Here is a 15000-nt window from a genome sequence, read left to right as displayed (position 1 = left end):
ATCTTCCCACAGGCCCTGAAAACTGCAGTCATTAAGCCACTCTTAAAAAAGAACAATCTAGACACGTCACTAATGAGCAACTATAGGCCGATATCAAACCTTCCATTTTTAAGTAAAATCATTAAAAAAACGGTTTCTCAACAACTGAACCTTTTCTTGTCACTAAACAACAAGCATTTGGCCAGTCGGCAACGGCCGGCCTGGTCCCGAGTTGGGCCGACCGACCCATCCAGAGGTTACTCAATTTGGGACGTTCAGTCAAAATCAAGCACGTCACCTTCAAACGGGATCTCCGTTTGCAGGGTTCAGGCTGTACCGGACCCTCCCGGTGATCATGCTGCTCTGGGGGACCGGCTGCTGACGGGCGCCGACTGTCTGTCTGCGCGCCCGTCTGACGGCATCAGTATTAAATTGAGACAGCGTCATTACCGGTTAAAAACGTCTCGTCGTGTTAAATAGTAGTTTGAGTGGCCTCCACACGGAGACGCTTTTTGATGCAAACGCACAGGTTTTGCATCGTTTGGGCGATTGTCCAAACGGATCCTGAAAACGCCTGAAAACGCACTTTTTTGAAACCTGGTCCCAGGGTGAAAACATTCGAAAACGGCTCCCTTTTGGCTTCGTTTGGATGGCGAAACCGCATATGTTCGTATCAATGATGTCATCGCCACACCCCTCGACCTCTTTTACACCCTCTCTTACCCGCGGCCACTGACACACACGCCTGCGGTGAAGCTAGCAAGCGTATCCCATCTCAACAGTCAAACCAGCTCACGAGATCTAAATAGATTGTCTCTGCTCCCTGACACTTGCCTCTGCTCTGCCGGTCCTGGATTCTACACAAGATATATTGCTAACATTAAACATCGCTAAAGTAGCTGACCACTCCAGCAGCGACGTAAAGTTAACGTTAGCTGCTATGGTTAGCTGTTTATAAAGTGGAAGCTAGCTAGCTAATCTGTCTGCTTATCAACTCCTTGAACGGATTATAGTAACTTTTACCACGGCTTATTGTAGAAAGGCTACCAGAAGAAAAACGGGTAGATTATCAAAAAGACATTGGCTCATTGATGTTTGTTTGACTGCCTATGTTAGCTAACAGAGCTAACGTTAGCGCGTTGCAATCCATAGGCGGAGTTTGACATTCGAGCCAGGGGGGGCAAAAAAAAAAAAAACCTCATTGTAGCAGCTGAGACCTGGCTACCACTTGGGGAACAGCACCAGCACATATGGACAAAACAGACATGTTAAATAAACATATGTGTTATTTTTAAAGAAGATTTTAAATTACATTGTAACAATTTAACAATTCGCCCTTATGAAATCCAATCACTGCACAGCTGTCTGGGAACGCAACAGACAGACGGTGGCGTGATGCCCCGACACTTAAATTCAACTAAAATGTAACGGTGACCAATCAGAGTTGGACCTCCAGTCTGTTGAGATGATCTCCAAACGCAGAAACCAAGAGCAGTCCCACCATCAAACGTTAAGACACGATGAGAAAAAAGATCCGTATTTTGCCGTAATCCAATGACACAAATAAAAGTAATCCCCAGTGATCAGGAGATCCTCCTCGCCGTTTAAACAAAGTGGAATAAAACGTATAAAAGTCCAAATCTACACAAAACGCCCAATCAATTAGTAAGCTGACAGCAAATGTATATACATGGCATTTAGGAAACCTTTATGACAACGTTGGCACGGTAACATGTCCAGACTAGTGCAACAGTAATATTCGTTTCTTTGCGTCCTGCATATGGGTCGACAAAGGTCTCAGGGGAGAGGCAGAGCCCTGAAATCATATTTATTTTACTAAAGCAGTAGGCCTATATGAAATCAGATGTATTACCACCATTTAGTTGTTTTGTGTTATTAAAATATTTATAAAATATCTGGTCATGCCATGAAACAATGCAATTACCCGCTTCAGCCGCCGGGGGGGGGGCAGGGGGAGCACTGCCCCCCCCGGCGGCTGAAGCAAACTCTGCGTGTGCTGCTATCATGTCCGATGGCAGACAGAATTGCGAAATAAAAAGCAATCCAACAGCACATTATACATTGTAAACAAAGACACGTTTTCTTGCGGAGGCCTTTATAAAATGAGCAGTGGTGAAAGTTATTATAGCCCATGGATGTATTAAGAGAATGTTAGTCTAGTCATGTTATGACAGGAAGGGGAAGTGACGATGCTCTCCTTCTCTGTGTTTTGGTGAATTTCTGTAGCAGAAACAGCGCCGCCTATAGGCCTGGAATATGAAGTAGCGTGTTGAGTCTTTTACAAATGGATCCGTTTGAACGTAACTATTCTTGAAACAAATCCAGGGAAGACGGGTAAAAAAAGATGGTTTTGGTACGTGTGGACGTGGCCTGATTCGGTGTTTTGGTACAGTTGGTCTTAACGCCTGATGTGAAGTGTAGGCCTATAGGAGTACACGTGACAACCCTGACCAAGCAGCGTCGCTCTGCTCCGTCTTTCTGCTCTGCCCCATTCACGTAGGCTGTGTCTCAAACCGCCTACTTCTATCAGTCCACTGCTAATGGTCACTGACCACTTCCTGCTGTAGTCCACTGCTAATGGTCACTGACCACTTCCTGCTGTAGTCCACTGCTAATGGTCACTGACCACTTCCTGCTGTAGTCCACTGCTAATGGTCACTGACCACTTCCTGCTGTAGTCCACTGCTAATGGTCACTGACCACTTCCTGCTGTAGTCCCACTATCGATGGTTAGTATTGTCCCAAAATGAACATTTCCGTTAAAATAATTACCGTTTAGTGCGAATAGGATCCATCGTTCCACACTGAACTTTTTGACCGTTTTTAGGGGGTCATCCTGGTACTTTCAGTGCTCTGACATGTTGCGTTATCTCCACTATATACTTAAAACTAAATGTTTGAAGTGGGCAAGTAGGCGGTTTGAGACACAGCCGTAGTGTCACGTTTTACACTATGAAGGTTAAACTCTGTAATTAATCCGCGGTTCACATGTATGTATGAACTGTGGTGGTCCGTTACACTGTCGTCTCAACATCACTGATCATTTCTGATCAATAGAATATAGAAAACACACTTCACAACGTGAACTTCCTACATCTTTCAACTTGGGAGCAAAACGTGTTCTTTGGGGAACAAAGTGACCATGAAGTCCTGTTCATGCTGATTAAACAACTGGACCTTGGGGTCAGGTGTTGGCGTATCCGGCCCATGTCCCGGATGTGGAAGCCCCCTTACTGGACTACTGAATATAATAATAATCTATTATATTTAGTATTTAGAATTGTTACCTGCCACCAGTATTTTGTGATTTCCTTGCCATAAATATAGATGTTTTTACTGTAAATTGGTGCCTAAAAATATAAGTATGTAATTTCCAAAAGGTCAATTCTGAGCAAGGAAAACCCTGAAGTATAATCACAGCCATGAAAACATTAAAATTACAGAATTAGAGTTAAAACGGATGAAAAGATGGAGTCCCAGACAGACAATATGTACAGACAGACACACAGACAGACAGGCAGGCAGGCAGACAGACACACAGACAGACAGACAGACAGGCAGGCAGGCAGGCAGGCAGGCAGGCAGACAGACAGACAGACAGACAGACAGGCAGGCAGGCAGGCAGGCAGGCAGGCAGGCAGGCAGACAGACAGACAGACAGACAGACAGACAGGCAGGCAGGCAGGCAGGCAGGCAGACAGACAGACAGACAGACAGACAGACAGGCAGGCAGGCAGGCAGGCAGACAGTCAGACAGACATACAGGCAGACAGACAGACAGATAGACAGACAGACAGGCAGACAGACAGACAGACAGTGACAACAAAGACCAGCATACTGTAGAGAATGACAGTAACAGCATTAAACAGCATCAACAGACAGACAGTATGTGTACATTTATTATAAACGTGTGCTCTTTAAGAAGTAGTAAGCATTGTTTGCCAGTTACATTAAATGTTTAAAAATCTGTTACATAATACTGCTTATATTATTTCACCATCTGTACACACATGTAATTAGTGAATGCACATGTCCGTGGGGGGGGGGGCTGCATAAGCGTGGTGATGTGGGCTGGTGTGGCTACAGTGCCAGGGCTGAATTTTGGTCCCAGTCCGCCCCTGCTGGTGCTCCATTATATATGTAGCTTAGCGCAAATTCTTTCAGGAAGCCCTAACAAATAATCAGTCTCTCCTAAAGCGAATCAGCGCTTGAGGCGCTCTCCTTCTGATAAACCAATCAGGAACGGCCAAAGATTTCATAGGCCAATCACAGCGTCACAACACTGTTTTAAAAGCACTTTCTCTCCCTGTGCTATGAGCTGTCATTTCAGAAAGGCGTCGTCCCTCCTCCCCTTCCTCCTCCCGTCCTGGTGGTTCTCCGGCTGTCGCTCCAGTGCCTCCTCGGCCTGGTCTTCTGGCCTTCTCCACCGCCACCGGTGTCTGGATTCCATCGGGGGGTTACATCATGGTTCCCTACCCCTATATTAAATGTATTAATATATCTAATGTATTAATACAAATGTATTAATATAACGATGGAGTTCAATCTCCAATACTATGTTCAAATTATGCTCTTGTTCAATGAAACATTTTGCATATCTGCAAACAGTCTCTCTCTCTCTATATATATATATATATATATATATATATATATATATATATATATATATATATATACAGTCTGTCTGTGAGCAGCTGTGACTTCATGTTGAGTTTTCCTGCTGCAGTAACAGCTGATCACCGCCAGATGTCGCCCTCACACTGGGGGGCGCGTGCATGTCCTCCCTCAGACTGGGGGGCGCGTGCATGTCCTCCCTCAGACTGCGGCGCGTGCAGCTGGATTATTATTATGATGTTTTTATCTCAGCTCGCGGTTGTTTTGAGAAGAAACGGATGAATAAGTGATGGAGAGATGAATTAAAGATGAATGCATGAATACATAATGCGCCTCGTGCAGTGTGTACAGCCGCCGCGCGACGTCACGTCGCTTCATTGAGAACAGGACGCACGAGGAGACACACGGAGGATGCACGAGACCGCGGTGAGTTTTAATAACTACTATAATAATGTTTACAGGACGCTAAAGAGAAGGTGTGTGATTGGACCAGGTTGTTTATGATATGATTAATGACGTAGTACAACAGATACAATAAGTAGTAAAAGAAGAAGTTGTAGTTTCCTGTCAGTTCAACTACACGCTGAGACACGTCACGGATTTATGGTCAATACGCTGATCTAACAACTATATATATATATATATATATATATATATATATATATATATATATATATATATATATATATATATATATATATATATATATATAATATATAATATGAATATAGTTTCCTCTCTAGTTGAGGAACTTTAGAGAATCTGTTAAAGTGGTTCAATCCTAAAATATTTCTACATATGACGTCATCATAAACATAAAGTATTATCTAAATATAAGTACTTTAATGTTCCATAACTATAACCAGCCAGGTATTACTGACACACACCTGTCTGTGTGTCTGTGTGTGTGTGTGTGTGAGTGTGTGTGTGAGTGTGTGTGAGTGTGTGTGTGTGTGTGTGTGTGTCTGTGTGTGTGAGTAGTGTGTGTGTGTGTGTGTGTGTCTGTGTGTGTGAGTAGTGTGTGTGTGTGTGTGTGTGTGAGTAGTGTGTCTGTGTGTCTGTGTGTGTGAGTAGTGTGTGTGTGTGTGAGTAGTGTGTGAGTGTGTGTGTGAGTAGTGTGTGTGTGTGTGTGTGTGTGTGTGTGTGTGTGTGTGTGTGAGTAGTGTGTGTGTGAGTAGTGTGTGAGTAGTGTGTGAGTGTGTGTGTGTGTGTGTGTGTCTGTGTGTGTGAGTAGTGTGTGTGTGTGTGTGTCTGTGTGTGTGAGTAGTGTGTGTGTGTGTGTGTGTGTGAGTAGTGTGTGTGTCTGTGTGTGTGTGTGAGTAGTGTGTGTGTGTGTGTGTGTGTGTGTCTGTGTGTGTCTGTGTGTGTGAGTAGTGTGTGTGTGTGTGTGTGTGTGTCTCATCATATTAATTATTAAACTTTGAGCTAAAGAGGACAACGATCAATAATTCAGTCTCTGCCCCGCCCACCTCCAACATTCAGAGCTCCTGATTGGACGCTGCCTTCAGCCACGCTTTGATTGACAGCTGCTCAAAAATGTATGATATTTTATTTGTTAAAATTTAATGAGGTCAGAGTCCAAATAGCCAATCAGAGCACAGCAGCTGTTTCCAGGAGAAACAAAGAACACCAGAGAGCATCATGGGAGTTTAGTTTGCTTTTATTTTGAATTTGTACATCTGTAATGTAACTCTATAGGAAAAATAGTCACCATCACCAAACCCACCAGACTCCATGTAAATAATCAGTGATTTTATCATGGTAAAACACACTTCATTCAAAGTGGACAGAAACTAAATCAAACTATCAAAAGCCGTCTTGGTTCATCTTTCCACTGTTCCAACAATCACCACTCTGGTTTGGTTGAAATAAACCCTTAATTCACCCATTTACATGTGGAGATATGCTGGCTCTATACACGCTAAAAGTCCTGATTATTTACATGGAGTCTGGTGGAAATATGCTGGCTCTATACACGCTGAAAATACTGATTATTTACATGGAGTCTGGTGGAAATATGCTGGCTCTATACACGCTAAAAGTCCCGATTATTTACATGGAGTCTGGTGGGTTTCATGTTAAACTAAAAGGATCTTACTCTTTAACTAAAAGGTCTACCTCTGTAGGGATCCATCCCATAATGTTGTCACACACACAGTTGATTTCATAATTCTTAAAGCGTTCCTAAATGTCAGTCTGAAAAGAGGAACGTGGTAAAAAAGAGAAATTTTCTTTTAGATTGTGACACACAAAAGAACCACAAAGCCGTTATTGTAGCGGGGTTTTCCTGTCTGTCACAAAGGAAATTGAAATGCTGAACATTTCCAGTCTCACAGTGACGGTCACATTTAATATTTCAGCTGAAGTCTGTGTTTAATAATCACACAGCTGTGTCTGACAGGAAGTCAGCGGTAATCAGGTGATCGCATTTAAAAACCTCAAAACAGAATCAAAATCAGATATATTGGCCAAGTATACTTACATACACACATACATACATAGGTGTTAACATTCAACAAGTACACATGTAGTAGTAGCATAGTGTACAATAGAGACAGCAGTATACATATAGGGACATAACTACATGATGTACATATATACAAATATACAAATAAGACAATATCAAGACAAGTACACATGTAGTAGTAGCATAGTGTACAATAGAGACATCAATATACATATAGGGACATATCTACATAATGTACATATATACAAATAAGACATAATATGCTTGCTGTTGGGGGAATTACTGGAATTGTTGGGTCTTTGTGAATTATAGAGTGTGGTCTAGACCTACTCTATCTGTAAATTATAGAGAGTGGTCTAGACCTCCTCTATCTGTAAATTATAGAGAGTGGTCTAGACCTCCTCTATCTGTAAATTATAGAGAGTGGTCTAGACCTCCTCGATCTGTAAATTATAGAGAGTGGTCTAGACCTCCTCTATCTGTAAATTATAGAGAGTGGTCTAGACCTCCTCGATCTGTAAATTATAGAGAGTGGTCTAGACCTCCTCTATCTGTAAATTATAGAGAGTGGTCTAGACCTCCTCTATCTGTAAATTATAGAGAGTGGTCTAGACCTACTCTATGTGTAAATTATAGAGTGTGGTCTAGACCTCCTCTATCTGTAAAGTGTCCTGAGATAACTCTTGTTATGATTTGATACTGTAAATGAAATTGAATTGAATAATATCAAGACAAGTACACATGTAGTAGTAGCATAGTGTACAATAGAGACAGCAATATACATATAGGGACATATCTACATAATGTACATATATACAAATATACAAATAAGACATAATATCAAGACAAGCCACCAACCAGACCCACCAACCAGACCCACCAACCAGACACACCAACCAGACCAGACCCACCAACCAGACCCACCAACCAGACACAGCAACCAGACACAGCAACCAGACACACCAACCAGACACACCAACCAGACACAACCAGACCCACCAACCAGACACAACCAGACCCACCAACCAGACATACCAACCAGACCCACCAACCAGACACACCAACCAGACACAACCAGACCCACCAACCAGACACAACCAGACCCACCAACCAGACATACCAACCAGACCCACCAACCAGACACACCAACCAGACACAACCAGACCCACCAACCAGACCTACCAACCAGACACAACCAGACCCACCAACCAGACACAACCAGACCCACCGACCAGACACACCAACCAGACCCACCAACCAGACCCATCAACCAGACACAACCAGACCCACCAACCAGACACACCAACCAGACACAACCAGACCCACCAACCAGACACAACCAGACCCACCAACCAGACACAACCAGACCCACCAACCAGACACACCAACCAGACCCACCAACCAGACACACCAACCAGACACAACCAGACCCACCAACCAGACACATCCAGACCCACCAACCAGACACACCAACCAGACATAACCAGACCCACCAACCAGACCTACCAACCAGACACACCAACCAGACACAACCAGACACAACCAGACCCACCAACCAGACACACCAACCAGACCCACCAACCAGACACACCAACCAGACACAACCAGACCCACCAACCAGACACATCCAGACCCACCAACCAGACACACCAACCAGACATAACCAGACCCACCAACCAGACCTACCAACCAGACACACCAACCAGACACACCAACCAGACGGCCGGCCATCGGCAGTAAAGCCAGTGTGACTGATCAGTCTCCCCGAGTTGGTCCAAAAAATTCCTCAGAACACACCGAAGAGACGAGATGTAATACGTCTCCATAACAACAGGTGGCGCTAATCTGGATTGTCGCCCAAAAATGAAAACCTGCAGCTGATTGGACGAACGCGTCACGTGGGTCTGGTTTCTCCGTAAATTCACAGCCAGACTGTCATGGCGGCTCGTTCAGAATACGATCTCATATTGGACTAAAATAGTTCACCGAAACGTGTTTCTGAAAACATTTGAAGAGAGAAATAGGCCGTACAGTTGCTGAATCTGTCTTCATTTCAGATCAACAAAGGTCAGTTTAAAAGATTTTACTCAGATTTTGAGAGACTCTAGTCACGCTCATCCCGCTCGCCATTTCCTGGTTAGCTCTCCACCAATCAGATGGCTCATTGAGTCTGACTGCCGGCAGTGCCCGCCCCCCCGATTATACATGTCAAATCAGCCAAAATGAAGACCGACGGCTCCTCGGACGGACGACGGTACGGAACTCACCGACCAGACTCGCGTCACCGACCTCGCCAGACGGTCAGACGGCCGGTTATCAGCTCGGTGCGTCTCGGCTTTAAGACATTAACACTGACTCCAAAACATTCAGGATTAAATCCACCGTTGTAGGACGGAGGGAAGGGTTAACGTGGACTCTCCTGATTCTGGTTTTAGGCCGAGTGATTAAAGTTTCTTTTAACGTAAACGTGATAATTATCTTCTAAAGGATTTCTGGGACTTTGAGTTTGAGTTAAACTGTTTGAAAACGATACGTATAAACGTATAAACGTGAACATGACTCCTAACGGAGAGACAATATTAATCTTCTTTAATTCTTCTTTATATTTCTGAGACTTATTTCTTTGTTTTCTGCAGATGAACTGATCTTGAATCTGATTGGCTGCCTCTGCCTTCCTGCAGACATCATGCACGAGCCGCAGGTGACCGAGACACTTCCTGTTCCGAGCAACGTGAGCGCGTCGCAGTGCGAGCTCCCGTACGAGGACGGCCGGCTGCCGCTGGTGCTGCTGTACAGCGGCGTGCTGGCAGTGGGCGTCCCCGCCAACCTGCTGACAGTCTACCTCACCTGGCTGCAGGTGAGCAGGAACAACGTGCTGGGCGTGTACCTGTGGAGCCTGTCGCTGTGTGACCTCACCTACCTGTGCACGCTGCCGCTGTGGGCGCACTACGTCAACACGGGGCACAGCTGGCTGTGGGGCCCGGTGGCGTGCAAGGTAACGGGCTAACCCTTCTTCACCAACGTGTGTGTGTGTGTGTGTGTGTGTCTGTGTGTGTCTGTGTGTTATATGTGTGTGTGTGTGTGTGTATGTGTGTTTGTGTGTTATATGTGTGTGTGTGTGTGTGTGTGTGTGTATGTGTGTTATATGTGTGTGTGTGTGTGTGTGTGTGTGTATGTGTATGTGTGTTATATGTGTGTGTGTGTGTTTATATGTGTGTGTGTGTGTGTGTGTTTGTGTGTGTGTGTGTGTGTGTGTGTGTCTGTGTTATATGTGTGTGTGTGTGTGTGTGTGTGTTGGTGTTATGTGTGTGTGTGTGTGTGTGTGTTTGTGTGTGTATGTGTATGTGTGTGTGTATATGTGTGTGTGTGTGTGTGTGTGTGTGAATATGTGTGTGTATGTGTGTTTATATGTGTGTGTGTGTGTGGTCTGTGTATCTGTCTGTGTGTGTGTGTGTGTCTGTGTGTGTGTGTCTGTATGTGTGTGTGTGTGTGTGTGTGTGTGTGTTGGTGTTATGTGTGTGTGTGTGTGTGTGTGTTTGTGTGTGTATGTGTATGTGTGTGTGTATATGTGTGTGTGTGTATGTGTGTTTATATGTGTGTGTGTGGTCTGTGTATCTGTCTGTGTGTGTGTGTGTCTGTGTGTGTGTGTATGTGTGTGTGTGTGTGTGTGTGTGTGTGTGTGTGTGTGTGTCTGTGTGTGTGTGTGTGTGTGTGTGTGTGTGTGTCTGTGTGTGTGTGTGTGTCTGTGTGTGTGTCTGTGTGTGTGTGTGTGTGTCTGTGTGTGTGTATGTGTGTGTGTGTGTGTGTGTGTATGTGTGTGTGTCTGTGTGTGTGTGTTTGTCTGTGTGTGTGTGTGTGTGTGTATGTGTGTGTGTCTGTGTGTGTGTGTGTGTGTATGTGTGTGTGTGTGTGTGTGTGTGTGTGTGTGTGTGTGTGTGTGTGTGTGTGTGTGTGTGTGTGTCTGTGTGTGTGTGTGTGTGTGTGTGTGTGTGTGTGTGTGTGTGCTCAGAGGAAGTTGTTTAGAGAAGTATTCTTATCTTATGTAGTTAAGTATTCTGAGAAATCATTTTTGGTTTTTGGTTTTGTTTTGGCGAAGGTGACCGGCTACATCTTCTTCACCAACATGTACGTCAGCATCTTCCTGCTCTGCTGCATCTCCTGCGACCGCTACGTGGCCATCGCCTACAGCGTCGAGTCCCGCGGCCTTCGCCGGCAGCGCCTGGCCGTGCTCATCACGCTCGCCATCGTGCTGGTGGTCGCCGTCGGCCACGTGCCCGTGTTCACGATGAAGGAGGGTGACGCCGGCGGCAAGGGACGTTGCTTCGAGCCGAACCAGAGCAGCGCCACGGTGACGGGCTTCTACTACGCCCGCGTCGTGATCGGCTTCCTGCTGCCGCTGCTCCTGCTGGTGGCGAGTAACCGCGGCATCCTGGCCAACGTGCAGCGCAGCACTGGGCTGCGGCGCGAGCAGAAGCAGCGCGTCCGCTGGCTGGCGGCCGCCGTGGTGGTTCTGTTCCTGGTCTGCTTCGCTCCCTACCACGCCATCCTGCTGGTCCGGGCCATCCTCTTCCACTTCCCGGTGCTGGGGGCCGGCTGTGTGTTGGAGGGGATTATGTACACGCTGTACACCATCTCGCTCGGCCTGTCCACGGTCAACAGCGCCGTCAACCCCATCCTCTACGTCCTGTCCAGCGACAACATCCGCAAAGAGCTGCGCCAAGGCCTGGCGAAGCTCTGCAGCCGGGCGCAGAGCTGGCAGCGCTCCGACAACAGCCAGAACAAGATCCAGCCAACCAGGGGCTCGTCTGAGCTCAACGGGGCCACAGAGACCCAGAAACCCCCAGAAGGGGGTCCACAGGGGTCTGACCACGCCCCCAGGGGTCTGACCACGCCCCAGAGATCTGACCACACCCACAGAGACATGGACACGTCCCCATGGGTCTGACCATGCCCCATATACATGGACACGCCCCCAGATACCTAATCACATCCCAGAGACATGGACACACCTCCATATACCTGATCACGCCCCAGAGACCTGACCACACCTCCAGATACCTGACCACGTCCCAGAGACCTGACCACACCTCCATATACCTGATCACACCCCAGAGACCTGACCACACCTCCATATACCTGATCACGCCCCAGAGACCTGACCACACCTCCATATACCTGACCACGCCCCAGAGACCTGACCACACCTCCATATACCTGATCACGTCCCAGAGACCTGACCACACCTCCATATACCTGATCACGTCCCAGAGACCTGACCACACCTCCATATACCTGATCACACCCCAGAGACCTGACCACACCTCCATATACCTGATCACGCCCCAGAGACATGGACATGCCTCCAGGAAGTGTGCTGGGCATTAAAGCGTCCAATCAGATGACTGGTTGTGGTAGAAGGGATACAGCTACAGCTGGAAGTTAGTCTAATATAATGTTAATACTTTCACCTAGGAGCCATGTGATGTTTTGTGATGTTTTGTTATATGCAGTGTTGGGAAGGATACTTTCTAAACGTTTTTCCGTTACAGAATACAGAATACATGCCCAGAAATGTAATTTGTAACGTATTCCGTTACGTTACTCAATCTGAGTATTCTGAATACTTGGATTACTTCCACATTGAATTGCATTTTATAAGTGTAGGAATGTGGCCATCACATCCAGCTTACTAACCAGGCCTGTTCTGGTGAAAGCTCCCACAGTAGCGTTGCTAACAAGCACCTGAACAAGCAGATATATTTTTGTATTTGTAGTCCTGAACTGCATACTACAAAAATCTAACAGCAGTCTAAGCTACCACGAGCTAATTTTAGCTAACATTAGCTAACATGTTAAACGGGGCTAGTTAGTCTTTCAATGCAACTGTATTCTAAATACCAACTATTTTAATTGTAACTGTAACAGAATACAGTTACTCATAATGTGTATTCTGAATATGTAACGCTGGTACATTTACTCCCCAACACTGCTCATATGACATATTTTCTGTGATAAAAAGATATCTTTTTTTATTTTTTATAACTTGTTAATATAATGTGTGTTTGTTATTATAATGATGGTTTTGTGTTCAGGATTAAAAGAGATCTGTCATTTTATAATTCATTTATCTTCTCTCAGACTGATGGAAACTAAACATTGATGTTACACACTGCATTAGATAGCGTTAGCTAGCATCAAATAGCATTAGATAGATAGCATTAGCTAGCATTAGCTAGCGTTAGCTAACGCCTCGTTTGCATATTTACACACATTAAGATTTCAGACAGAAAATAAAAGTGTTAATGTCAGTAATCATTTAAAGGTTAAGTTCTCTCTCTGACTGGTTATGTAAATGATAGACGTTCAGATATGATTCACAGCCTGATTTATACACCGTATGATTCATAACATCATGGAGGAGACAGGCGATTAGACGTCATGCACAAGCCGCCAGTGACCGAGGCACTTCCTGCATGGAGCAGCGTGTCGGCGTGTCGGCGTGCGACCCTGTACGAGGACTGGCTGATTTGATGGCTGTTATTTGACAGTATTTTCTGATTTCTGTGTAAAAACCTTTGACTCTGGGGCGCTCGGTTAGCTCACCTGGTAGAGCTGGCGCCCATATATATAGAGATGGTCCGATACCGCCGGTATCGGTATCGGGAAGTACTGGATTTAATGCACCAATCAGATACCACATAATAAAGCCCTGAAGCAGACTGATCTCACTAGGTGGCGTATGTATAACACGCCAATTTGTATGCTGTTTTTGCGTGTTATCAAGACGCGTAATCATTGTTTAGCGTGATTATCAGCGCCTCCATTGACCTACATTACATGTGAATTATCGCCGTAGGGAGTAGTATGAAAGAACGGAGGACGGAGGTCTGCAGAGGGGATTTGGTTGATGTGGCGGATGGGTCCAACACAGGACTTTCACCCAGGAAGGCCGGCGTGTGGCCTTAGTCAGCTGTTCTGACTAAACGCCTTCCCTGATGTTCTTTCCCTGAACCCAACCTTATTTTTTTTTTTTTTTACACGTGTGTAAAACGCCACGGCCACATCCCGGCCACGCCACGTGGCGTGTATGTTTACATCCGCTATATATTACATTACATGTCATTTAGGAACGCTTGCTCAGGGACACACTGGTAGATGTATCACAGTGGGAATCTAACCCAGGTCTCCCGTACCAAAGGCATGGGTCATATCCACTGCTCCATCACCACCACCATATATAACGTAGACATACATGTGGATAGCTCAAAATGCGTAGAGATAACACGCCACTTGGCTTTAGGAAAGTGGCGTGTATGTTTACGTGAAGTCATGTTGCCTGAAGTAAATCTACATTAAAGTAGTTTATGTTAATTTTCCGTTATAACAGGGATAGTAGTATACAGCTGTTATACATCATATCATCATACAGAGATAGTAGTATACAGCTGTTATACTTCATATCATCTATACAGAGATAGTAGTATACAGCTGTTATACTTCATATCATCTATACAGAGATAGTAGTATACAGCTGTTATACATCATATCATCTATACAGAGATAGTAGTATACAGCTGTTATACATCATATCATCTATACAGAGATAGTAGTATACAGCTGTTATACATCATATCATCTATACAGAGATAGTAGTATACAGCTGTTATACTTCATATCATCTATACAGAGATAGTAGTATACAGCTGTTATACATCATATCATGATGTCAGCGCGTCATCACATGGTTCTAGTTCTGTTCTGGACGTTTCTGCCTCATTAGCATATTTAAACAACACTGAACTATTAACCTGAGAGGATGTAGAGTAAACGTCTCTCACTGGAGTGACTTCCTGTCGATCGGGCTGCTCACAGATTAAACTACAAACAGGAAGTTACATCGTGAGGTGTTGCTGTGTTCT

At 45.1% G+C, this 15000-nt stretch overlaps 1 protein-coding gene across 2 annotated transcripts; it reads left to right on the top strand.

Annotated features, from left to right (window-relative positions):
- The first annotated feature begins 4829 nt into the window (after positions 1-4829).
- Positions 4830-12042, top strand: gpr132b (G protein-coupled receptor 132b). Of its 2 annotated transcripts, none has more exons than XM_031315158.1 (3): positions 4830-5040; positions 9763-10076; positions 11178-12042. In XM_031315158.1, exons 2-3 carry the CDS (start codon positions 9768-9770, stop codon positions 12024-12026), a joined length of 1158 nt encoding a protein of 385 aa, XP_031171018.1. In that variant the 5' UTR covers positions 4830-5040; positions 9763-9767; the 3' UTR covers positions 12027-12042. The 2 variants fall into 2 exon arrangements, with proteins under 2 accessions (XP_031171018.1, XP_031171008.1); XM_031315148.2 differs by having other exon boundaries at positions 4937-5040; positions 9718-10076.
- The last annotated feature ends 2958 nt before the right edge of the window (positions 12043-15000 follow it).

This window comes from Sander lucioperca, chromosome 19 (assembly GCF_008315115.2).
Source record: "Sander lucioperca isolate FBNREF2018 chromosome 19, SLUC_FBN_1.2, whole genome shotgun sequence".
Taxonomy (NCBI): Eukaryota; Metazoa; Chordata; class Actinopteri; order Perciformes; family Percidae; genus Sander; species Sander lucioperca.
Note: the sequence above shows the minus strand (reverse complement) of the source record. Positions and strands in the feature narration are given on the sequence as shown.